The sequence below is a fragment of the Neofelis nebulosa genome, chromosome 18 (assembly GCF_028018385.1).
Source record: "Neofelis nebulosa isolate mNeoNeb1 chromosome 18, mNeoNeb1.pri, whole genome shotgun sequence".
Lineage (NCBI taxonomy): Eukaryota > Metazoa > Chordata > Mammalia > Carnivora > Felidae > Neofelis > Neofelis nebulosa.
This window is the reverse complement of record NC_080799.1, coordinates 196739-220098: the sequence shown is the minus strand read 5'-3', so window position 1 is coordinate 220098 and position 23360 is coordinate 196739. Positions and strand designations below refer to the sequence as shown.

Here is a 23360-nt window from a genome sequence, read left to right as displayed (position 1 = left end):
ACTGTGGCTGGAGCAGGCGGGGAGCAGGGCTCAGGGGAGAAGGCTGAGGGAGGAGTTGCCGAGGGTGAAGGCTGACTCCCAGGTGTCAGGCCCAAATCACCCACAGGTGTGCTGGGAACAGGGCCAGGTGACGTTTTGTAAATGGCCCCACTTCTGAGCCTCGGGTGACATTGCGCGCATTATCTCTTCATTTAGCACAATAACCCAGGGTGTTCCGTGCCTTATCTGACTTGATTGGCACAGCCACCTTGTGAGTCAGGGTTATTGCCCCCATCTCAGACACAAGGAAGCAAACGCTGAGAGAGTGACACTCTCCCAGTTTCATGGCAGCGAGAGTGTGGTCAGGGCTCACCCAGGTTCGGTCGTGTGTGTGCGCACGCAGTGGAAAACTTGGGAGGTGATCCATGTGGTGTAAAATCCACCAGTTTAACTTGTACGGTTCAGTGTACAAGCGGGCCGACAAGGTCGAGCAACATGCCTAGTTCCGGAACATGCTCATCACTTCAAGAGGAAGCCCCTCGCCCGTTAGCGGTCGCTCCCCAGTCTCTCCTCCTCCCTTCCCTGGGCTTCTACAGATTTGCCTGGGTGTTTCCTGTAGTGCTCGGCCCCGGCCACTGGCTTCTGTCACTCAGCACGCCTCTGGGCACGTCTGTGTGGTCGCAGGTGCCAGCACTTCTGCACCTTTTATGGCTGCGTGATATTCCACCGTCTGGACACACCACATTGTGCGCGTCCACCCACCCATCTGTGGGCCTTTGGGGCGTTTCCGCCTTTTGGCAGCCGTGAGAGTGCGTCCACAGGCGTCTGCTCAGCCCCGAGGCTCGCACATACGAGTGATCACAAGGCAAGTCTGTGCCTCCCTTTTTGAGGAGCGGCCACCCTGTTCTCCAAAGTCATGACAGGAAAACTACAGACCGGTATCCCTCACAGACGTAGAGTCCAAACTGAATTCTATAAAATTGGTACCAACGTGTGTAAGAAGAAAAACAGACCATGACCAAGGGCGCTCGTCCCAGGAATGCAGGGTGGCATCACGTGTGCAAATCAATCAACGTAGCTGACCATGCTAGCAAGTCGAAAAGAACAGCCACGTAATCATCTCCGTAGGTGCAGAAAAAGAATTTGACAAATTCCAATATCCATTCCCAACACAAACTAAGGATACAACAATATCCATTCCCAACACAGACTAAGGATACAAGTAACCTTCTTTGACTCGATAAAGGGCATCTGTTTATAAAACCCAGTGCTATCACACTGAGCGGTGAAGATTGAATGCTGTCCCTTTGAAGTCAGAACAAGGGACGGAAGCCAGGAGGGATGGAGGGCAGGAGGGTGGGGGGTAGGGAGGGAAGGAGGGGAAGAAGGAAGAGGGAGGAAAGGAAGGAGGGGAGGAAGAAGACATCTTCAGACTGAGGAAGGACCACTAATGGAAAGAAGAACTTAAGGACATCATTCAGGAAGGAGAAAACTGACCCTAAAAGGAAGGTCTGAGATGCAAGAATGAGTGGTCAGTGGAGAAAATGGCCAACATCTGGAAACTCTTTTCAAGCACTCACCGAGCAGGGCGATAAAAAGACAGGGGCCGTGCACAACCTGCGCAACTGTACTCAGAAGCCTTGTGGAGTCTCATCAGTTACCACGTCCACCTCCAAGCTGGAGGTGCCGACCACCTGGTAATGCCTGTTCTTCTAGTTGAGTCGCAAACCCATCTGACAACCGGAGGTCTGAAACGTAACGCAGAGACACCGGACGGCCTGCGTCAGGGCCTCACTCTGGGCACATCAACGTTTGGAGCCTGATAACTCTTCACAGTGGGAGCTGTCCTGTGTGCTGTAGGGTGTTCACCAGCATCCCTGCCTTTGCACAGTGCACACCGTGGGCACCGCCCCCCAGTTGTGATCACCAGTGTTGCCTCCAGACTCTGCCACGCATGTCCTGGGGAGGAGGGATCACTCCCTGGAGCACTACGGGGAACAGAGCAAGAAGGAGGACGGTCAGCAAACTGGCTGGCACCCACGTCCCTTTCGCGTTTTCCCCAACCTCTGTGCCCTTCGCTCCCTCCGTCCTCAGGCTTGGGTTCTGTCCTTGGCAGCCTGGGTCTGGTCTGTGGTGACCCTGTTTTGTGGCTGCCCTTTCACCCCCAGCCCTGCCGTGTTGAGGGGCCCCTCGTGCGCTCAGCTGGGGGCAGTGGCACCGGGAACGTGGTCAGGGAGACGTGACCACTGGTAGGCCTGCGGGCTGGACCGGGACACTCGGGGGCTCCTTGCCCATCCTGGAAATGTGGGTTCGCTCCCCTCCCCCGCTCCCAGGGCTGCCCCGAGGACGTGGCCTTGAGATGGGGATGTGGCGGTGAGAACACCAGCTTCGTGCAGGCGACCGAGTCCAGCGAGGGCCTCTTCAGTTTGGGCGGGCGGATGCGGGCCGCTCGGAAGCCTGATTCCAGCCCCAGGGACTGCTGTCCCATCTCCAGGGGGAGCAGTCCCCCTTGGCAATGCCTTGGGAAGGGTTTATGCCAGAGAAATCCAGGGCAGAGCAGCTAAGCAGCCACTGGACGCGTTTGTCTATCAGAGAAGTCCAGGTGGGTGCTGTGGGGCTGGCTGGGGGTCAGGGGACCCCTGTCCTGTAGCTCGCTCACCCTCCACAGATGGCTTCCGTCTGAGTTCTTCAGGAAGCCGGCAGGCGGTGGGACGGGGTCGGGGGAGGAAGCATATTCCTCCCGCTTGAGGATCTGACCCGGAGGGGGCGCATGCAGCTTGTGTCCCGGCCTTTGAGCCAGAGCCTGGTCACAGGGTCCCACACCACGCTCGTGGTGATCAGGGGCCCAAGGCGACATCCCCACTGCGGCCTGAGAGGAGCACGCGGGGCTTGAAGGCCAGGCCTGCCCGCTGCAGCTCCAAGGCCTACGTGCGCTGGCCCTGGGTCACGCCGGGCGGAGATACAACCCCTGCATGAATAGGGACGTGCTCTTCCCCGCCCGCCCTCTGCCCTTGGACTCCTGTCGTCTGGGTGCTCAGCGCCACAGGCCGGCCACTGGTCAGACTGCAGGGTCCACGTCATGCCGACCACGGCCAGCTCTCCAGCACCTTCCCCCAGCTGGAACCGTGCTTGAGTGCTGGGGGGACGGTGCCACCGTAGCGTGTGGCCGGCTGCTTCCGGAACTGCTGACCCCCAGGGGCCGTCGGCTGAAGCTCCAGTCTTCGCCCGCGGGAGCAGGAGCAGAGAAAGGCGTCTGTGCAGATGCTCCTGAGCTGTGCCCCCTCCACCCAGGCTTGGCAGGCGTCCAGTCCCTCTTCTCTCGGCCGCCTTGTTCCTTCCATTTGGGAGTGTTTTCCTGGGTGTGGCCAGCCAGGCGACCCTGTGCCCTGTGTGTGGGCCTCCATCTGAGCTCCTGCTGCCTCTCCCACTCACAGGTTCTGTCCGCCTCTGAGATCGCCCCGGGTTTTCTGGACGCTGTTTCCATGTGAGTTTTAGAATGGGCCCTCAGTTTACAAAACAACAAGAAGGAGCTACCTGCTGAGATTTTTATTGGGATTGCACTGAATCTACAGGTTCGTGTTCAGGGAATCGGCAGTTTTCAGCCCTGGGTCTTCCAGCCCTGAGCTTGCGACACGGTCTCCCTTTACTGCCCAGCTCCTCCCGGTAACGTCCGTGCTCCCCGTGCTCCTGTGTGTATGAAACAGTCGTGAGTGGCGTTCCTGCCACGCTGTGCAAATACAGCCGAGCAAACACAACAGTCTGTAGTCTTTTGCTTTTCCGCATAAAAAGCCACGTCGCCCGCAACGTGACTGTCTCTTCCTTTCCTGTTTCTGTGCCTGTGAGTTCCTCCTGCGGCTCGCGCTCCGGGAACAGCACGCACACCCTGAGCAGGGCCGCCCCCCTTCCCGTGCCGGGGCGTCTGCATTTTGTATTTACTGTCTCCCTGCCAGTTCGGGTCCTCTCGATCCTCGAGTTTGCGTCTGCGCACCTCATCCGACATCGAACGTGACAACCTCGTGTCTCGACCCAGCGACTGGGCTGGCCGACTTTTCCGTTGGGACCTGTTTGGAGCTGCACACGGGGCTCGGGTCTGCCGTTCCAAGGCGCCCCTCTGTATCTCTGCGTGTCTGCCTCGTACGACGTCGGTGGAGTCGCGTCAGCGGACGTCCTACTGGCTCGTGTTGTCCTGGCCCGGATCCCTGCTGCTTTGCTTCTGACCTTTCTGTGACCTTGTGGTTAGACTGGTCTTGTGAGTGTCGCTGAGTTTCCAGTCCCTTTACCTTAGATGTGACATATGTCAACTCTCTTACTGTCCGCTTTCCCTTTTGCCTCTCTGGGTTTTGTTCCCTTTTTTTTCTTGATTTCTTTTGAACGAATCAAATGTTTTCTTAGCTTTGATTTCTTTTGAACGAATCAAATGTTTTCTTAGCTTTGATTTCTTTTGAACGAATCAAATGTTTTCTTAGCTTTTGCCTTCTGTTGACTTGTTAGCGAAAACACTCCTTGTTACGGCTACTCTGGCAATATAAATATACTGCTGACCTACTCTTGTCTGTTGCCCTCCCCCGTCTGGCTGTAGCCTCAGAGCCTTCGAATCCCATCCCCTCAGAGCTGTCCCTTTGTCATGATTACCAGGTGACGCAGCTCCACGGGACAGCGTGAAGGCTGGATGCCCGCTCGCACTCGCCCCTGGTCGGCCACATGGGTGTCCCTGCTGCCCCGTCCCTGGTCACCTGCGTCGGTGTCCCTCCTGCCCCATCCAGCCCCATTGCCCTCCTGCCGGCATGGACTTTTGTGCTAGCAGCCCTCCAGTCGAGTTGCTTTCCCCCCTCAAGGCAAGACTTACATAAAGTCCGGGTTCTTCTGTAAAAATTAAACCTGACATCCTTCGGGAAGCATGCATAAAGTTGAGGACTCTGGGGCCAGGATGCCTGTGTCCAAACGCTGGCCTCACAACCCGCAGACTGTGTGACCTTGGGCATGGTCTCCACCTCCTGTGCCTTGGATTTCTCATCTGTAAAGTGGGGTGATGTGGCACCAACCGGGTAGGGCTGTTGGGACCGTTCAATGAGTGAACATAGGCCCAGCGTCTGTTAACAGCATGTCAGAAGCTCTGTGCAGGGAAAGCCACCATTACTATGATCGTTATTTTGGGTGACACCGTGAGCTGAGTCAGAAAATAAAGCCATGGTTATGGGCCATATAATCAGCAAGTTCAGGGCCCACATGGTGAGGAAAGGCGGCGTTCGAGGTCCGTCCTTCTGCATTGCCGGGGTGCTGTGGGCAGGCATACTCTTTCCCAAGAGGAATGAGGGTCTGTTGGAACCCCTTCTGGGAGGTGCTGTGATCCAGACAGGAAGGAAAGAGGTTTGAGAGTCAGAAACCCTGGGGCAGGTGGTGAGAGTCCTCAGGCGGCCTAGCCTGGACAGAAGGGCAGTGGGGAGTCTTCCTGAAGGAGGCAGCCTGAGCACTGAGTCTCAGAGCACAATGTCCGGTAGCCAGGCTGCAAAGGCAGGTGCCTGAACAAGGGACTAATGTTTGGTTCCTTAGCAGACAGTAGAAAGCCTGGAGCCAGGCTCAGCTCGGGAACCCGGAGGACGCCTCAGTGCGGGGTCGGGGAGCAGGGCACGGCCAGGGTCTCTTGAGGCTGAGACAGGAAAGGGGCCACTTTGATCTATTTATTTATATTGAGAGAGAGACAGCCTGACCAGGGGAGCAGCAGAGACAGAGGGAGAGAGAGAATCCCAAGCAGGATCCATGAGGTCAGCACAGAGCCCGACGTGGGCCTCCACTGCACGGACCATGAGATCGCGACCTGAGCTGAAATCAAGAGTCAGACGCTTAACCGACTGAGCCACTCGGGTGCCCCAGGGCTGTGATTTTTAAAAGTGTTTTTAATGCTTGTGTTCACTAACACATTTGACACACACATAGACTGTGTGCATCGTCTCATAGGAGGATAATGTTATGTAAAAAGTGTATCTGAAGCCTGTCACACCTGTGAGGCTGGAGCCCCACCTCCCTCACAAGCCGCTAGGCCCTGGGCCGGATCCTGTCGGTCGGGGGCTCCAGGGGAGAGGAGGAGACCCAGTGCCTGGGAAGGTCTTGGCCGAGGAGAGACTGGCCGGTGGAGCTGAGCTTTATGTCCAGAGACGACCTCCCCGGCCCCTCAGGGATGATCCCAGGATGTGTGCTGTCTGTGGGGCATTTGGCAAGTTCTTGTGGCCCGGCCTGTGTTTGTGACGCATCCTGGGTTCTGGTCAGTCCCATGGATGCAGGACCCACACCGGCCACAGTCACTGTGTCCTGGGAGGCTACAAAGGCTGGGTCTGGGGTGAGGGTCCATCAATCTCTAGGTGATTATGGACGTGATTTCTTCCCGGTTCCCTGCGTTCCAGTGACCGGCACGGCCCCGCCCTAAATTACATCTCAATCAGTGTAAAAAGGCATTTGACATTTCCCTTGATTTATGTACTAACCTTTACATTCAGCGGGGGCGGCGTGCTGATTGCTTTCCTCGGCCGCATGGTGCTGGCTCCTCAGGTGAGCTCACCGTGGAGACCCCTGCGAGACCCCAGCCGCCACCTGCCCTGGGAGGAGACACTCCTGCGGGATCTGGGCCCTTGCAGGAGCCACTGAACACACCTCTTGGCACAGAAAGACTGGGAGAAGCCGCCGGGTTTGCGCCGATGTGAGCCGGTCGTGAGGGCGGCGGCAGACCCCCGTCTGGGAGTGAGGGAGCGTGACGTCCCCGAGACCCCTGCGCGTGCCTGTTCAGCCCTCCCCAGCCGCCCGTCACTTGGAGGGTGAGACACGCCCCCCAGACACATCCAGAGAACCCACGCTTTGCACACTCGTGTGCAACGCACAGTCACCAGCAAAACCTGCACTATGCCCCGTTGCACGTGGATGCACAACAGTGCACACTCAGAGGAGCACACGGTCGCAGGTACACGCTCATCCTCAGGCACAAACAGGCCCTCGGCAACACCCCGTGTTCACACTCGCACCGAGAACGCCACACTGGTGAACAGATGGTGTGGGAGAAGCCCCTTCTGCTCCTGGTCCAGAGCGCCTGGACAGACAGGGCTGGGCATCACGCCTGCCAGGAGGGGCCAGGCCGGGGTCAGCAGCTGGTCCTCGACACGCGGCCCGAGCCAGACTCTGTGCAGCAAATGTGTCGGCAGTGACCCCGGGGAGCCCGGCAGGGGATGGGGCGGATGGGCAGTGGTGCAAAAGTTCAAGCACAGGGAGGGCCGGTGTTGCCTCAGCTCAGACGTGTGGCCGGAGGGGCGGGAGCCCCAACTGAGTCTGCCCTGCCTCCTCTGTTGGATGGGAGGCTGTGTCTGCGTGGGACACACGAGACACGGTGCCCAGGGCTCGCCCGCTGCCGTGCCTGCCCTGGCTGTGCCGGCTCTGAGCCTTTCTTATGGTTGGGGTGGCCATCCCTCCAGCGCCCCCCCCCCCCCCCGCCCCCACCCTTCTCCTCCCAGCTGGCCGCCCGGGTCAGTGCGGTCCTGGCCTCGGCAGCAGGGTCGTGTCCCGGGGGCCCACCCTCTCTCTGGGACACAGGGTGCGGCAGAGTCGTCTCCACCCCTCCCCCCGATGTGTGAGTCTACAGACCAAGCCCCCAGCGCAGGGCAGGGGCAGGCGGGCAGCACAAGGGTCTTAACTACCTGAATGCCCTCTTGCAACTGCCCCAGCTGAGGGAGACCAGGACTGTGGTTCCCACACTCTGTCACGCATCAGAAGGTTTGTGAGAATGCAGATTCCGGGGCCCTCCTCAGCTGTATCGATTCAGAACTTGTAGGAGAATCTGCATTTCTTTCCCAGGGGGTTCAGACTCAGTGGCCTGTGGGCCAGGCTTCCACCCTGTGCTTGAGCACGAAGGGCTTTAAGCTGCTGTGTCTGTCCCACTGGTCATGATTCTTACATTAGGGATATATTTCTTGGGCTAAAGCATTTATCCCCCGTTGAGGAGCAAATATCAAAACACTTGTATAAACAAGGCTCCTTCAGTCGGGAGTGTTAGAATCACAGATCAAACTACCTTGAGCCCTGCAGAGTATTACTGGCATAGATAACTGCAAAGTAATGGCTGCAGGCGTGGCTGGATCTAGGTGTTCTCCTGCTGTCAGGAATCTGTCTCCCCATCTTTTGGCTCTGCTTCTGAGTGTGCTGCTTATTCTCCAGTGGGATTTTCTTAGGCAAGGGCGAGATGGCCGTATGTAGCCACATATAGTTCGAGCTGTGTTCCACCTGCCTTCTTTCCCACTGTTTCAGCAAAGGCCCTGGGACTGGGGTTTCTTCAGTTGTGTGGGGGTCTTGTGACCCTCCCTACACCGATCTCTGTGGCCAAGGGGAAGAAGTAATCTGACTGAGGAAGTCTGGATCCATTGAAGGATGAAGGGCGTGCCAGGTGGCCATAGGTGGGAGGGTCTAGCCCCAAGGGAGCAGGGTGGGGACAGCCAGCCACAGGGACTGATTGCAGTGATGATCCTCTGGGCGGAACAGACCTTCTTCCGTCGGAGGTGCGGGCTCCTCCGAGCAGATGCTGGTTGCCCCAGTTCTGGCCTCAACATGGCACCCTCCCCACCAGTGACACCCTGCTCTGGGAGGGTCCCGGGCCCCTTGGTCTGCTCCTCCTGCCGAAGCCCCCGGGTGCTAGGGGAGAGCTCCAGAGGCAAGAACGGGAGCCAGAGAGGCAGATCCAGAAAGAGCCAACATAGGACGCATAGGCTCCAATCCAGGATGGACCAGAAGTGCTGCTGAGGGACGCAGGTGTCTGCAGCCACCCCTTGTCCCACGGTCTGTGACGTGAGGCCGTCAAAGGGCCATTGGTGGGGGACAAAGAACCACACAGACCCACCTCTTTTCTCAGCCTCTCATCTGTAGAATGGGGATCAAATCCGCCCGCCTGGCCTCTTTTGCTTCAAGTGCTGTGGGCAGTGCCTGGGAGGGCCCCTCGTCTCTAGGACTGGACTGTGGGGTCCCGAGTGCTGGCCCTGATGGGGGCGGCCAGAAGTAGAGTACAGGTGTCCCCAGCAGCCCCGCCGGGACTGGCTCACAGACAGGGTGGACCTGGTGGATGTTCCGCGCACGGGGCACTGGGCTTCTGGGGCTGGGCCTGGCCCCGTCTCCCAGCCTGGCCCAGACCACCTCCTCTGCCAGCCCTTTGTGCCCGGGTGCTGGGGTCTGCCAGTCTGTCCCTCTAGGCTGACGGGAGGACACAGCAGCCGGTTTCCCGGACAGCATCCGGCCAAGTCAGTTAATCTAAACAGAAAACAGTGGGGAAAAATTGTTCCCAGCTTTTCAGCAACTGCAGACGCATGTGCCTGGCTTGTCTTCGTGTCTGGAACGTCCTGCCCTGTGGGCCCAAGGCCCTGCAAGAGACAAGGACGTGCATGCACTGAGCACCTACCGAGGGCAAGGTTGCCAGGAAGTCGGATGCCTCCAGGAGGGGGGGCAGGGGGCAGCACAGCTCCTGGCCCTGCCTCTGTGGGGGTGGAGGCCAGGGACCCACCCGGAGCCATGCGGCCCTGGCACATCCCTCTGAGGCTCTGCTCCCTCCTCTGTGTCGCGGGGGCAGATGAGGTGTCCCTGTAAGTGCTCCTTGCTCTCTCACCTGAGTACGTGCCCCAACAGCTTTGTTCCACCCGCGGGCGCCGGGGGCCTGGACAGAGGAGGCTTGTGTTGCACCATGGCTTGAAAGCCAGACGGGGTTTTGCGAGCCCGTGAGGGTGGAAGAGGCCTTTTGGGAGAGGCAGCTTCAGGTGGCAGGGCCCGCGGGTGCCACGGCAGCAGGGAGGTCAGCCCAGCACCCGGTGAGATGCCTGTTTTCTCTCTGAGCCCGTGCATTTCCCCTGGCGGGTGCTGCGTGCATGTGTGCAAACACGTGCGTGTGTGCCTGTGCACCAGACCTCCCTGCGAACACAACTCCCCGGCCTGGGCAGTCTGGCTCTCCTTGTCGTCCTGTGCCTGTCTGGCCAGCAGAGACAAAGCAAAGCGGCTTCTCGTGGGTGCCCCGGAGTCCCCACCGCGTGCAGGTGCCCAGAGCCCGGACCTGTGTCTTCAAGGGAGGCAGCTGCACTGCCACCCAGAGCACCAGGCTGGCCTCCCGTGTTTCCTTTCTCTGTGTGTGGAGAGGGGCCCCAGCTGTGCCGCCGCCGGGCCCACTGGCCCCCAATGTGCCGCCCCTTTGCCCCGACTTCTTGCTGGGTAGCGGGACTCCCTGCTTTCTGTCCTCCAGGGTTCCTGCCACTGTGGCCTGTAAGAGGGGGGTCTAGACCAGGAGCCCCCAGGGGCCCTGGCTCTAGGTCCATCCGTGTTTGCCGAGTGCCGCACGAGGCTCCAGGCACAGGGCTGGCGGCTGGCCACAGGCACACCCCGAGGGACTGAGCCGGGTGTGAAACGAGGACGGCTGGGAATGGCCGTGACACCCTCACCGTCTCGGATCAGCTCCCGTGAACCAGCCTATGAGGGCGCTGCTCTAACGCTCATGTCCTTGCTCCAAACCCAGTAACAAAAACCGGGGTGTCTCTCAAACCCAGAAGCTCAGCGGCTTTGGAGGGTGAGGATAGGCGGTTGTGTGGGTCCTGGGCTCGTGGGAACGGGAACGAGGCGGAGTGCTCGCGGGTCCCCCGGGGACGAGGTGGGCGCAGTGAGCTTGGGGATGTCCAGTGGTTGCTAGGAGCGCCTGACAGGGGACACGGGGAAGTGCGCGAGACGGGGAAATGCAGCGGCCGGCGGTCAGTGTGTCAGCTTCCCCACAGGGCTCGCACCGACAGCTAAATCAGCTTAGATGTTCCCACTCAATTTCCTTTTCTTCGGAAACCGTGTGGCTGCGTGACTGTACTTCATTATAAATCTAATTCTGCTGTCTCGGTTGAGCGAGCTCACATCTCGTGTGGACCCCGTCTCAAGTGGCCTAAAGCTGGAGAAACGCAGCCAGGCAAGAGCGCACGGGGCCGTTAATTCTCAGTCGGCCGGACGCGGCCTGACAGGCTCGCCTTCCCTTCCGGGAGCTTCTCTAGAGCAGCGGGCGCTCGGGCGAGGCCCACCAGCAAAGATACACTTGCGTGTTTAGAGGGATAGAAACTGTGATGTTGCAAATGTTCACGGGTTGTTAACTTTGCTGGATACAAAATCAAGTCACAGGTGATAGACCGCGTGCGCCATCCCCTCCCCCAGGTTCCTCTTGGAGTGTTTACGGCCCAGGCTCATCCCCGTGGGGAGGGAGAGGCGGTTCTCATGTCCCCCGCTTGGAAGGCAGGGACCTGGGAAGATGGGCTGCACAGGTCCATGCTGCCTCACATTCCCACATTTGAGGTCTCTGGGGTCAAATGGTGGCCGCAGCTGGCAGACTGTGGGGCCCGAGTCTGATTACATTTCACTTCTAGCCCGGAAGGTGTTATTACACCCTCGGCCTGGCATCCCAGGCCCCTGGATGGGTTAGGGTGGACTGAGGACCTGCCTCTGCCCCAACAAGCTCTGTGAGGCGTCTCTGAGCCCCAGTTTCCTCCCCTGTGAAATGGAGCTTGGGTCTGCCCCCTCCTTGCCCTCAGCCACCTGCCTAGGGCACAGAGCAGGGGGCACCCTGGGAAGAGGCAGGTAGGGGCAGGCTCCCAGGGATTGTGGGGACCCTGGGCGCCTGGCCTGTACTCTCCCACCTCCCAGAGTGACCCCAGCTGTCACACTCCTGCCTGGCCAGTGACCCTGGGGCCCTCCAGACAAGCTGCCGACAGGTGTGGTCGGACCCCAGAAGCTCACACGCCACGGCACCCTCTCTCTGCCTCACCCATGAGATGGAGGGAGTCACCTGACCCACTTCGTATGGCTCGAGGATCCTCAGAACAGTGCCCAGCATGTGGGGAGCCCCCAGCAAAGACCAGCACCTGCTGGTACTGTTGTCTGGGCTGGACCCCAACTGCCAGGCCGGGGTCTGCGGGGTGAGCACAGCTGACCTGTGAATGATGAGATGCCCTTCCGCCCGCCCCCCGGGAACTTCCAGGCCTTCATCGTCTGTGGGGGTGGGTGGGGCTGCCCGCTTGGCCCGAAGGCAGAGTGTCCCCGCCCTCCCCACCAGGGTCCTGCACCAGGGGGCCCCTTTCCTGTCCTCACACATACTCTGGGCGGACGTGCTCTGAGAGTGGGTTGTTGTGGGGTCTCGGCCCGGTCACTAACCCTTGAGGATTTTCCCCCCCAGCCCTGCCTTCAACCGTATTTTGTCAGATGAGCACCCCCCTCTGGGGGAGCTGCCCCCTCGCCCCCTCGGACACCTGTGTGGTGAGTCCATGGCCTTGATGTGAGGTCCCACACAGGTCACGTGATCACTTGATGCTCCCTCCCATGGCCCTCCCCACTTGCAGGCTCCTCGGGCAGCTTAGATCTGCTCCAGATATGCTCCTGTGGCCAGGAGAGAGGTTTCAGCAGAGCCGGGTCAGAACCCCGGATGGGAAACATGGAAGGGCCCTCCACAGAGGGGCCATGTGTCGGGGATTTGGGGTGGGGGGCAGAGAGGGACCGGGAGGGGACCTCACCCTGCAATGCTTCTTTTCAGTTACATACTTTTGGTAAGAAATAGGCCTTTAGGGGCGTCCGGGGGACTCAGTGGGTTGGGCGTCCGATTTTGGCTCAGGTCATGATCTCGCAGTTGACAAGTTCGATCCCCACGTCGGGCTCTGTGCTCAGAGCTCAGAGCCTGGAGCCTGCTTCCGATTCTGTGTCTCCCTCTCTCTCCGCCCCTCCCCTGTGTGTGCTCTGTCTCTCTCTCAAAAATAAGTAAAAAACATTAAAAAAAAAAAAACATTAAAAAATTTAGAAATAGGCCTGTTTGGTCCCAGAGTCCTTGGCCTCCAGGTAATCTCACTGTTGTTGGGTCTGCACCCACACAGCCCAGCGTCTATCCCGGGGGTTGGAACCAGAGGAATTTCCGAGGGAGCCCAGACCCTGGGGTGGCAGGACAGGACGGGAGGTACCTGTGTCCTTGCACCCAGCTCAGTGCTGAGGGCCTCAGCCCACAGTGCAGGGATGAGGCAGAGAGGGCAGTGCTGCCCAAGCCCCAGAATGGGAGGCCAGACTGTGGAAGCCGTACCCATGGGAGAAGGACAGCCCTCCGGGGCCACCCTGCCCCTCTGAAGGCAGACCCCATCCCAGCCTGCCTGTGGCAGTGCCCAGGGCAGATTTGGGGTACCAGGGAAGGAGCGGGGGCCTTGGGGGCTGCTTCAAGGAAGGGAGGTGCCCAGAGGACTTGCCCGGCCTGGGGGTCCAGCTTCCATGAGGCCCCTCAGAGCCCAGTGAGCCAGTCCCTTCCCCGACTCCCTCCCTGGGTCTGGGCTGAGCAGATGGGGGACGGAGAGGGGGGAATGTGAGACGGAAGACAGACTTAGCCGTCGGGGTTCTGGGCGTGGCCTGGGCATGGCCCTACTCCATCTCAGCTGCGTCTCTGGGGGTTCTGGGGTGGCCCGTGCCACAGATACAGACCCCAGGGCTCCGGTGGGCAGGTGCCCTGTCTGAGCACACACACCTCGAGGCTCCCAGCCTGGTGCTGCTTCCGGCCCCCGCCCGGGGGGGACCAGGACCACGGGTCCGAAGGCCTCCAAGGTCACTCTGGGACAGCCAACCGAGGCTCAGAAGATGCCAAGGAGGCCGGTGCTGACAGGAACTCCAGAGGACCCCTCCCCACTTCTCACCCACATCACCCACTGAGCCCGGACCTGCACCTTGGTTTCACCAGCACAAGATGGGACAGGTCGGGGACAGAGGTTTGAGAACGAGAGCAGGAGACATGCGGTGTGTGTGCTCCAGTAAGAGCCAGTGTGGAGGCCACATGAGCCAAGGCGAAGCGCCCGGACACGGGAGGGGGCTGCCCTGTAGGAGCTCCAGGTACCAGAAAGAGCAGTGACAGGCAGGCGAACGCAGGAGATGCGTTTCAGAGTCTCGAGAAACGGATGTTCGGCCTGGACTTGGGGGCTGGGGTCTTCTCATTCATTTCTCCCTGCCTGTGTCCTCTCCAGCCACACTGGCCTTCTGCACGCCCCCAGCCCCACGTCCTTCCCACCTTGGGGGCTTGGCTCACCACCTCCCGCCGGGAATGCCCTTCCCCCCTGGCACACGTGCGCCTGCCCGGCCCGGAGGTGGCTTCCTGTGGGGCCCTGCCTGGCCACACTCTCTGAGCCAGCTGTGGAACCCTGAGTGCTCTCTCTCAGCATCCCTCGAGCAGGCTTGCTTCCCAGCCCCGTGGAGGTGTGGGGCTCCCCGTACACGCTGCAGGGACACAGCCTGCTCACAGTTGCACCCTGGCACCTAGAACAGGGCTCCTGGACGTTTGTTGAATGAATGAATGAACAAATAGCCCCAGAACTGCTCAATAAAGGAAGGAAGGAATTTGAGGAGAAATGAGGCCTTTTCCCTGCTTCCCTGGGGGCAGATCAAGAGCCAACGGATGGCTTGGTGTGGAGGCCGCTGTCAGCCACGGGAGGCCTCCCTGGACCCCGAGGTCGGACATGGGGCGAGGGAGGGCACTGGGCACCCAAGTCCTGCCCCTGCTCCGGTCCCAGGGCTCTCTCTGTGTCCCCCCAAATGTGGGTGTGGTCTCCATCGGTCTCCAGCCGCCGCCGTGAGGAGGGACAGCCCCCCACAGAGGCTGGGTGAGGAGCAGCTCAGCCTGGATGCTGCCCAGCCGGGAACTTCGCTCGGCGCGATGGTGCTTTGCACACACCTCCCCTGAACTCCCGCACGGCAGCGCCTCCCAGCTTTGTTAATGGAAACCTGGTGATCCGTAACCGTGTGGCAGACATCTGCTCGGGGGTGATGTGGGGGTAATGTACGTATCGGTGATCAATCAGCGGATTTGCAAGAGAGGCATAAAGTCTTTAATTATAACGGCGCTGGGCGAGTCTGCGTGGTGGCAGTGGCATTTGAATAGGCCAGAGCCAGCCCTCACCCCTGCGATGTTGTCTGGTATTAAATGCCACTCACTCTGAGGGCTGGGAGACTTTGTGAAGTCGTGGGGTATCACACGCTGGCAAATTGAAAATGTCCCTTCGCGTTCGAGAACATGATTGATACCCTTTGCAAAACAAACGTAACACCTCCTGGTGCCCAGACCTCGCCTGCCCGGCGCCACCCTTTTCGCCACCCGGTGGCCGGTGAGCGTCTGCCCCAGACCGCGTGCCCAGGGAAGACACGCTAACCGCCTGTCTGGCCCCCCAGGCGCACCCCCACCCCCCACCCCCCACCAAGGCTGGACCTTCTTCCAAAATTACCCTGTTTAGGACACAGGAATCTCCTGTTCGCCGTCAGGCTGTGCTCACCGGCACAAAACACAGGAAGAACACGGCTAGAACCCGAAAGATAAAACGCACATCGTATTCGCTTCATCGGTAGCAGAAAACTACACCTTCGGACGCCGTGTGCCCCCCACTTATGTGTGACGGCACCAGCCGGGTCGTGCCACCACCCAGGCCGCGTCTACTACCGTTAAAACAGCGCTCTCCGCACAACCGGCAAAGGGCGTAAATAGCAGGCGTGCACACGGACGACACATACACGCACACACGCGCACAGGGCCCCTCCGAGCCGCACGAGCCTTAGTGTGGAGGAAGCGTCAGCAGCCCATCCCCAGAGCCACATGCCGGGCCCGCCTGCTTGCTGGGCCCCATCTGTAGCACAGGGAGGGGGAATCACGCGACCGTCAACCAGGGCTGGTGTGCCTGCTCCGGAGACAGCCCCAGACGGGGGGGCCAGCGCCTTGCCCGGCGGGCAGGAGGACCCACTGGTGTCGGGTGCCTTCCCAGGCAAGAGATCCGGCGGCAGGCGTGTTTGGAGAGGTGTCCTTGTTCCTGCTTTCCAGAGGGCTCCTTGAGGCAGGGCTCCCCTCCTCCCATGAGGCTGGCAGGCTGCCCCCTTGGCAAGGCCTGGCCAAACGGAGAGAGTGCGGGCGGGCAGGTGGTGGGCGCATCACCACCAGGGGTCATCTCCGGACTCAGGGACCGGGCGTTTCACAACATTTGCAAGCAACGGCCTTCTCCCCTCTTCTCAAAACAATGACAGCAACCCAAGGAGTCTGTATAGGGCGGACAAGTGATACTGCGGCCATTGAACGACGCGTCTGAATCGGAAGCAAGCTAGTCCGAGCGAGTCCTGCGTGGCTCTGCCTCTACCTCCTGCCTGCCTTCCTTTACTGGTCTGGGTTTTTCAGAGTCCGATAAAGCACGACCATGTAGTTCCCAGCTGAGGCAGCCAGCCTTCTTGGGCGTGTTTTTGTTGTTTACGGAATTAGCCAATCATTGTCACCTAGTGGATCAGATTAGGTGTAATCCATACTAATGTTCAAATTAAGTCATGGAAAGCAATTAACTCTGCAAAAACGGGCTGGTGAAAAATGATAAGGTTGGTCAAATAGTTTCACTGTGCATAATTGTGTTTTTTAAGATGCCCGTCTCCACACGGTAATTAAATCATTTACATTTCAAATGGAGTGTACCCACCTCCAAAGCTTGTAATTGTGCGCTCCCTAATTGTACAGCTCGAGTGTAGCAGAATCTGTCAGCCGCCTGCTACGTAGTGTCTGCTCTCTTGGGAAACCAGCCGGGCGGAACACGCCCGAATAGGAGCTAACTCCCTGCTCACAAGAACCAAGAAAAGTGTGCTTCCCCCCATGTTGTCCCAAATTCAGAGCCCCCCTTGCTCCGCCCGTCTTCCTGCCTTCTTTCCTGTATAAAACAGTGCACGGGATTTCTGAAGCAATCGTTGGATATTCTGTCCGCAACACGAGATGCGCTTAAACTTCCGATCACATCGTCCATTAACAGGGCCACGGTCAGAAACTCGGGGACGACATTCATGGGGTCAAGGAATATCTGGTTCCACCGTTTGCACTTCTAGCTCTGGTAAGATGCCCACCCACCTCGCCATCTGCACCCAGAGCTCACGGGCAGCTTCCAGGGTGTGGGGTCTGTGCAGCCAGTTCTCAGAAGACAGAGGGATGAGGTGCTGCCTTGTCTGTGAGTGAGTGTGGCCCCGAACCTGTATTCATATCCCTCAGAGTGGGGCTGCTCAGTGAACCTAGGGCAGGACCCCATGGGTCTTCCTGCAAGGGAACTTGTGAAGGATGAAGCCAGAAGACTGACCTCTTGTCCCTCCAGCCCATGCTGGTGTTCGGCACGGAACACGAGACTGGGGAAGCTAGCGGGATGTGGCAAAACCTGGCTTCTTGGCTGGAGGTGGGGCCGAAATCGCCCGGAAGCCCCGGGACCGACCGGGCGCCAGCCCGGCCTCATATCGTCCACAGGTGGAGGTTCATTCGCTGGGCCTCCAGCCGGGGGGTTCTGCCCTCCTGCTGGCCGTAGGGACCCTTGAGCCCCGGGAAAGGGCCCGGCGCGGACAGGATGTAGTCAATGCTGAACTTGATGCCCCTGTGCTCCGCCTTCCCCAGGGCAGCCGGGCTGGCAGGGGCGGGGGGCTGGCCTGGGGCTGGCTCAGGGGGCCCCTGCGGCCCCTCCGCGCCCCCCACACGCGCCTGCCCCGCCCCCTCGCGCTTGGGGCCGCGGCGCCGGCGCCGTCTGCGATAGTTGCCGTTCTCGAAGAGGTCCAGCAGCGACTCGCAGCCGGCCGCCAACGTCCAGTAGTTACCCTTGCCCTTCTCGTGGCCCTCCGTCCGAGGCACCTGCGGGAGAGGGCGGGGCTCCGCGGGGGGGAGGGGCTGGCTCCCGGAGCGCTCCCGCCCGCCCCTCCAGGCGTCTGGCTCCACCTAGGGCTCCAGGGTAAGCCCCCCGGGGCAGGTGCCTGACCTTGGGGTGGGTGGCGCTGCTCACAGGGTAGATTGGAGGCTTGCTGCTCTACAGTCCATCCCCGTCCCCAGCCAGGAAGGACTTGGCCCAGGAATCCCCAGGCCGACGACACCCAGGGGCCACTCCGGGGAGCGGGGAGTGGGGGGGGGGGCGATGGGGGCTCACCTTCACGAAGCAGCTGTTGAGGGACAGGTTGTGGCGGATGGAGTTCTGCCAGGCGCGCTGGTTGGCTCGGTAGTAGGGGAACTTGCGCGTGATGAAGTCGTAGATGCCGGACAGGGTCACCCTGCCCGAGGGGCTCTGCTGGATGGCCATGGCGATCAGCGCGATGTAGCTGCAAATAGGGGCGCATGGGGCCACCCGGGGCTGAGGCGGAGGCCGCCCCCAGCGCCTGGAGGCCCCTCTGGCCAGCCTTTCCCTGCGCCAGGGGCCCCTCCAGAGGGCGCGCGCCTCTGCCCCCAGGGCGCTTGGGGTTGTTGGGGAGCCTGAACCCTGGAGCTCCCCGCTCCCCGCCTCTGCCCAGACCCCAGAAGCTCTCCCTCACACTTGGGAGTTTCTTCAGGGAGGCGGAGAGAGCCTTTCTGGCTACTTCTAAACGTGCAGACGCGTCCCTTTTCCCAGCACTGCCCCTCCCCGAGAAGACAGCCATCCCGCGTCCCAGGCGCGTCCTAGAGAAGAAGGTTGCTGGCCCCCAGGCTCCTACCCCCCCCCCGGCCCCGGGTCACCTGTACGCGGGCCTCGTGAGCCGCTTCTGCTCGTCGGAGCTGCCCACCGGGTAGTCGTCGGCGTCATAATTGAAGCAATTGTAGGGATACTGCGAGCTGTCAAACATCTTGGCGCGCCCGGCACCCGCGGGGGCCACCGTGGCAGTTGCCGCCTCCTCCGTGCCGTCCGCCAGCCCGCCCGGTCTTTGCTGAGGTCCTGCTGGACGCGCGCTAGCAGCGTCCGCACTGTGGGCTGCTCTCCGCCCGAGCGGGGAACCTGGGCTTCTGGGGTCCCCCGCCCGCGCCCACCCCGTTCCCTCGCATCCAATCCCAGCGCGGGGGAGGCCCCAGCCACCGGCAAAGCTGCGGAGGGTTGCGGAGCGGGGCTTTTGGTGACCCTCTGACCGGCCCACAGACCCAGGGAGGAGGGAGCCGCGCGAGCGCCGGGTGGTCTGACGGGCGGGGCGCCACTCCCGCCTCCCGCCCCTGCCGCTTCGCGTCGCCGCGCTCCGCTCCGGCTCCCTCCGCTGGGCCCCAGAGTTCCAGGCAGAGTCGCTGGGCAGCCCTCCCACACCACAGTCCCGAGCCCAAGCTGGGGCTCCTCGCGGGCTCCCTGCACTGGTGGACGTCTCCTCAGAGCTCCCGGGTCTGTGCGCCCTGGGCGCGTAGGGGGACCCCTAGGCTCCTCCCGGGAACCGATCACCAGAGTAGACTCTTGGGTTGCCAGAGCCAGGAGCCAGGCCACAGAGAGGGTGAGAGCTGTCGCTGCCCTCCAGCACCGGCCGGGCCCGCCTCCTTCTGCCCCAGGCAGCAGGTCCAGGCAGGGTAGTTTGGGTCCAGCTGGTGCGTCCCTGCCTGGAGCACTGGGTCACAGCCAGGTCAGAGACACGGGGTCCAGCATTTCCTCCAAGGCCCCGTGTCCCAGCGGCACCGTCTCTCCCTGCGTACAAGGGTGCCTTCTGCGGGGGGCCCAGCAAGGGGTTCGGGCCTGTGCTATAAGGGAGCCCCTGAGCGCTGGGTGCCCAGAGCTTGCGGTCCTGGGAGCACACTTCACAGCTAAGCCAGTGCTTCAGCTCCAGAGTCGTGATTCATGCACAAAAGAAGACATGGTGTGGGAACTTTAGGGGGGAAAAACGAGGTGGGATCTTGGTGGGCTTGGTGGGGGGGTGGGGGATGGGGTGTTCTCAGTGGACGTGGACTGCCACCAGAGGCATTTCTGTGAAAACTCCGCAGAGTTCTGCATTGGCCCATGTCTGTGAATCTGCCTGAGGCCAGGAAGCCTGGATAGTCTTCATCCAGAACATCCTCCCTTCAAAGCAGACTTTTAGCTCGGAAATGACCTGTGTTCCGTCTGGCCGGTTGGCGCCATGAGGGCCCCTGCTGCCCGTGGCGAAGAGGGGCGGGCAGGCCTGCGAGGTGCAGCTGGTCCCCCAGCACACCCAGGGGGCTGTGCCCTCGTGCCTCCTAGCTTTGGTGCCACGGCTGGCTTCTGCTTGGGATGGGAAGCAGCCTGGGGCTCAAACACATTCGATGGCTCTGCGTCGTCCTATCAGATGTCAGAATTACAGAGGCTGGACTGCGGGAGCACAAGAGGGCGCAGCCCCTCCTGAAAACGTTTCGGCAGTTTGTTAAAACATGAAAGTGACCGCAGTCTTAGCCGGCGATTACACTCTGAGCATTTATCCCAGAGACATGGAAACTGAGATTTGCACAGACACCTGTACACACGTGTTCACAGCAGCTCTTTTTGTCACACCCCTGCACGTCCTCGGACAGGGAAGTGGTTACACAGGCTGCGGTCCCTCCACGCCACAGGGCCCCTCAGCCCAGCAGCCCGCCGTTGACACAGCAACAGCCTGGAAGGGTCTCCAGCTGAGCGCACAAGCCAGTCTCAAGGGCTCACAGACTACATGCTGCCGTTTATACGACGAAATGGAGAAACGGCGAACAGATAGTGGTTTCCAGAGGCTGGGGGGGGGGGGGGGTCCAGGCAGGAGGGAGGGGCCCCTGTGGCCTTGACACGCTGTGCGGGTCCTGACTGTGTCAATGCGGGGGCCTTGGTTACGGGATTGTGCCTGGAGTTCTGCAAGATGTCACCGTAGGGGGAACCGGGTGAAGGGTCCACGGGATCTCTGTTTTATTTCTTGTGACATGTGGGATCTACAATTACCTCAAAATAAAAAGTTTAACTACATAACCCTGCAGTGGTCCTGGAGACCCTCTGCCTACCCCCACCCCCACTATCATCACGGCACTGAGGCCCGAAGGGGCCACCCATGAGGAGCACGCTCGAGACAGAGCGGTCACCGGCGGGTGCCAAAGATAGGGACTCCCATTGCCCCTGCCCGGCTGGGGGTTTTCTCTGCCGAATCTCCGTGTCTAGGCGTGCCCCCTGCCAGCCCTGTTCTGGTCTCTGTCCTTCTCTCCCTCCCTCCCGTCAGGCTCGGGCGCATTCTCAGCTGGGTTCTGAGACTCGCTCTCCCGGGAGCCCCACAGTCAGGCAGGAGCAGTGGACACAGACGCGGTAGCAGCTGGCAGAGCTCCAGGCCTGCCCCGTCCCGGCCAGCGAGGTCAGCCAGCAGCAGGGACCCTGCTCACGGGGGCTTACGCTAAGGACCTTGAAGCCTTTGTCACACATATGATGGACAAGCATGGAACAACGGCGGCCACTTCACTCCAGCCTTCCAAATTTCAGCGAATGGCTCCTGTGGCCACCGCAGACCCTAACCTCACGGGGGGTAGGGGGGGGGGGTCCCTGAGCTGGAGGAACCCAGAACCCCCATGTTCCCCTTTTGCCTCACCTCTTGTGGGGAGCCGTCTCCAGGCCGGGGCCACACACCTAGCCCTTTACACACCCATGTGTGCTGGCCCACCCTCTGAAAACGATCCCTTCCCCCCGAAAGGCCACATGCCGGCCTGTAGAGAAACAGATGACGATGATCCCAGGCCCACAGCTGCTGAAGAGCAGAGCCCGAGTTTGAAACCAGTTGGAACTCAAGAGCTGGCATTCTCAAAGACCCACGCTCTCTCTGTGTGTCACTTCCGGGACCTGATGCAGAACGGCGTCGGAATAGCATGACGTGGTGCGGCCGTCCTTCCCAGCTGCCGTCCGGGCTCCTTCACGTGGAGTGTGATGTGCTCCCAGACCGTCCTGGCAGGATGCTGCGACGACCGGTTGGCCGGTTCTGGTGGAGTCTGTGTTTGGAGGTGCAAACCAGATCACCCTTCAGCGCCTGTGGGTCTGAGACCTTGTCTGGGGACCTGGCTCGTAGTCTGGTTCTGGCTCATCCCTTGGGGTCCGGGAGCCAGCATCCCAGTCACCTGCCAGATGCTTTGAAACCCACCAGTGAGGACGAGCAGTCCATTTGAGCTCGCGCGAGACAGAAGCCACCACCAAGGAGAGAACAGTTCTCAGAGCAACCGGCTGAACCTGCCTTCAGTCTGACGCCTCCCACGAGAAGCTAAGCCAGACATGGCCACCTGTTTTGTTTGGGCCCATACATGCATATAAATGCCCAGCGGTCACAAGGACCGTCTTCTCAGCAACTCTCGTGGGCCAGGACTGCTCTGAGTTCTCTGTGTATCCACTCAATCCGTTCACGGCTCTGCGTGGACTGGCACGTGGCCTGGTCAGGGCATCAGTCGTGCCTTTCACCCCTCTCAAAAAAAGACGCGGAACGAGTAGCCCTACGCGACGACACTGGTGATCTCTGGGGAGAGAACCAGCCATAGAAGCTTAGTTTTGACAAGGACTGTGCGTTTCTGGTGTAATAAACGTACTACGTGAATTCACGTTGATCGCTGTTTCTGTTGTTGTGGAACCAGTTGTCACAAACTGAGTGGCTTCGCTCGCCCCCCACTTGCCAGTGAAACTGCCGAGTCACGGCTGTTTCTGGGCGGTCACAGAACCGAGGTTCCAGGGAAACGGGCCTGTCTGAGGGCAGAGCACCTGCTCACCTGGGCACAGCGGCCCCTCCCCGCTCTGGCCGGCAGGGGGGGCGGCGGCAGGTGTCGGTCTGGTCAGGGAGCCGCCTGGAAAGGGAGAAGCCTGCAGGGTCCCTCACCCCACCTCCACCGAGGTGCTGGGAGACCCCGTCTTGGACTTTCCTCCTGAGGTCGCAGGGGGCAGGCGGGGAGCCTTCGGAGCATTAAAGGAACGACATGCGTTGTTGGTCGATTGCGTAGAAAGTACTGGTTGGTCAGTTGGGAAATTTTCTAACAGATGTGGGGGTCTTAGAATTCTGAAACACGTGCTTGACTTACCTGAAAATTAACTTATTTATTCGGGGCCTGGCAGTGAGAAGGAAGGGTTCTCTGATCTTGAGCCAAAACGTCCTGAAAACACTACTCATGATAGTAACATCAGCAGCACACGTGGACCGGCAACGTCCTAAGATTTTTTTTTTTTACGTACATTAACTGACTTACTTCTCAGGACGGACCCTCGAGTAACCCTCCTGGCCATTCCTGGCTCACAGTGTCCCCCCACGTCACGCTATCTGTGTGTGGTGGGGAGGGGGTTTGAACCCAGGGCCTCCAGGAAGGTGACAGCTGTGGGTGTCAGAAGGCGGCCTGGGGCACGCCCACACGTGTGTCCAGGGGGCTGTGGGAGGACACGGAACGGGAGTGTGCAGGGAACCTCGGGGCACCAGCCGCGGGAACCCTGTCCGAGACCAGCGTTAGCGCCTCGGTGGGCCTTACCACCACACCCAGAGTGGCAACGCAGTGCTTGATCAACTCGTATTTGGAGCAGAGGGAAAGAGGGTGGGGAGGGGGAGGGGAACACAGGGCTTTCAGAGGGTCTCCAGAGCATCGTGTTACAGCTTGCTCATGATTGCAAGTTGTTACAGAAAGTTTAAAAGGTAGAGAAAGGTATGAAAATAAA

At 60.3% G+C, this 23360-nt stretch overlaps 1 protein-coding gene and 1 long non-coding RNA gene across 3 annotated transcripts; both read right to left on the bottom strand.

The window, feature by feature from the left end:
• Nucleotides 1–14829: 14829 nt before the first annotated feature.
• Nucleotides 14830–15671, bottom strand: LOC131501252 (uncharacterized). Its single transcript, XR_009256711.1, has 2 exons — nucleotides 15246–15671; nucleotides 14830–15049 (listed from the first exon to the last, which is right to left on the bottom strand). It is a non-coding gene; the product is annotated as an uncharacterized LOC131501252 (long non-coding RNA).
• Nucleotides 15672–16825: 1154 nt separating this feature from the next.
• On the bottom strand, nucleotides 16826–18782 carry FOXL3 (forkhead box L3). Of its 2 annotated transcripts, none has more exons than XM_058710956.1 (3): nucleotides 18497–18782; nucleotides 17937–18105; nucleotides 16826–17647 (listed from the first exon to the last, which is right to left on the bottom strand). In XM_058710956.1, exons 1-3 carry the CDS (start codon nucleotides 18601–18603, stop codon nucleotides 17258–17260), a joined length of 666 nt encoding a protein of 221 aa, XP_058566939.1. In that variant the 5' UTR covers nucleotides 18604–18782; the 3' UTR covers nucleotides 16826–17257. The 2 variants fall into 2 exon arrangements, with proteins under 2 accessions (XP_058566939.1, XP_058566940.1); XM_058710957.1 differs by lacking the exon at nucleotides 18497–18782 and adding an exon at nucleotides 18316–18452.
• Nucleotides 18783–23360: the final 4578 nt, after the last annotated feature.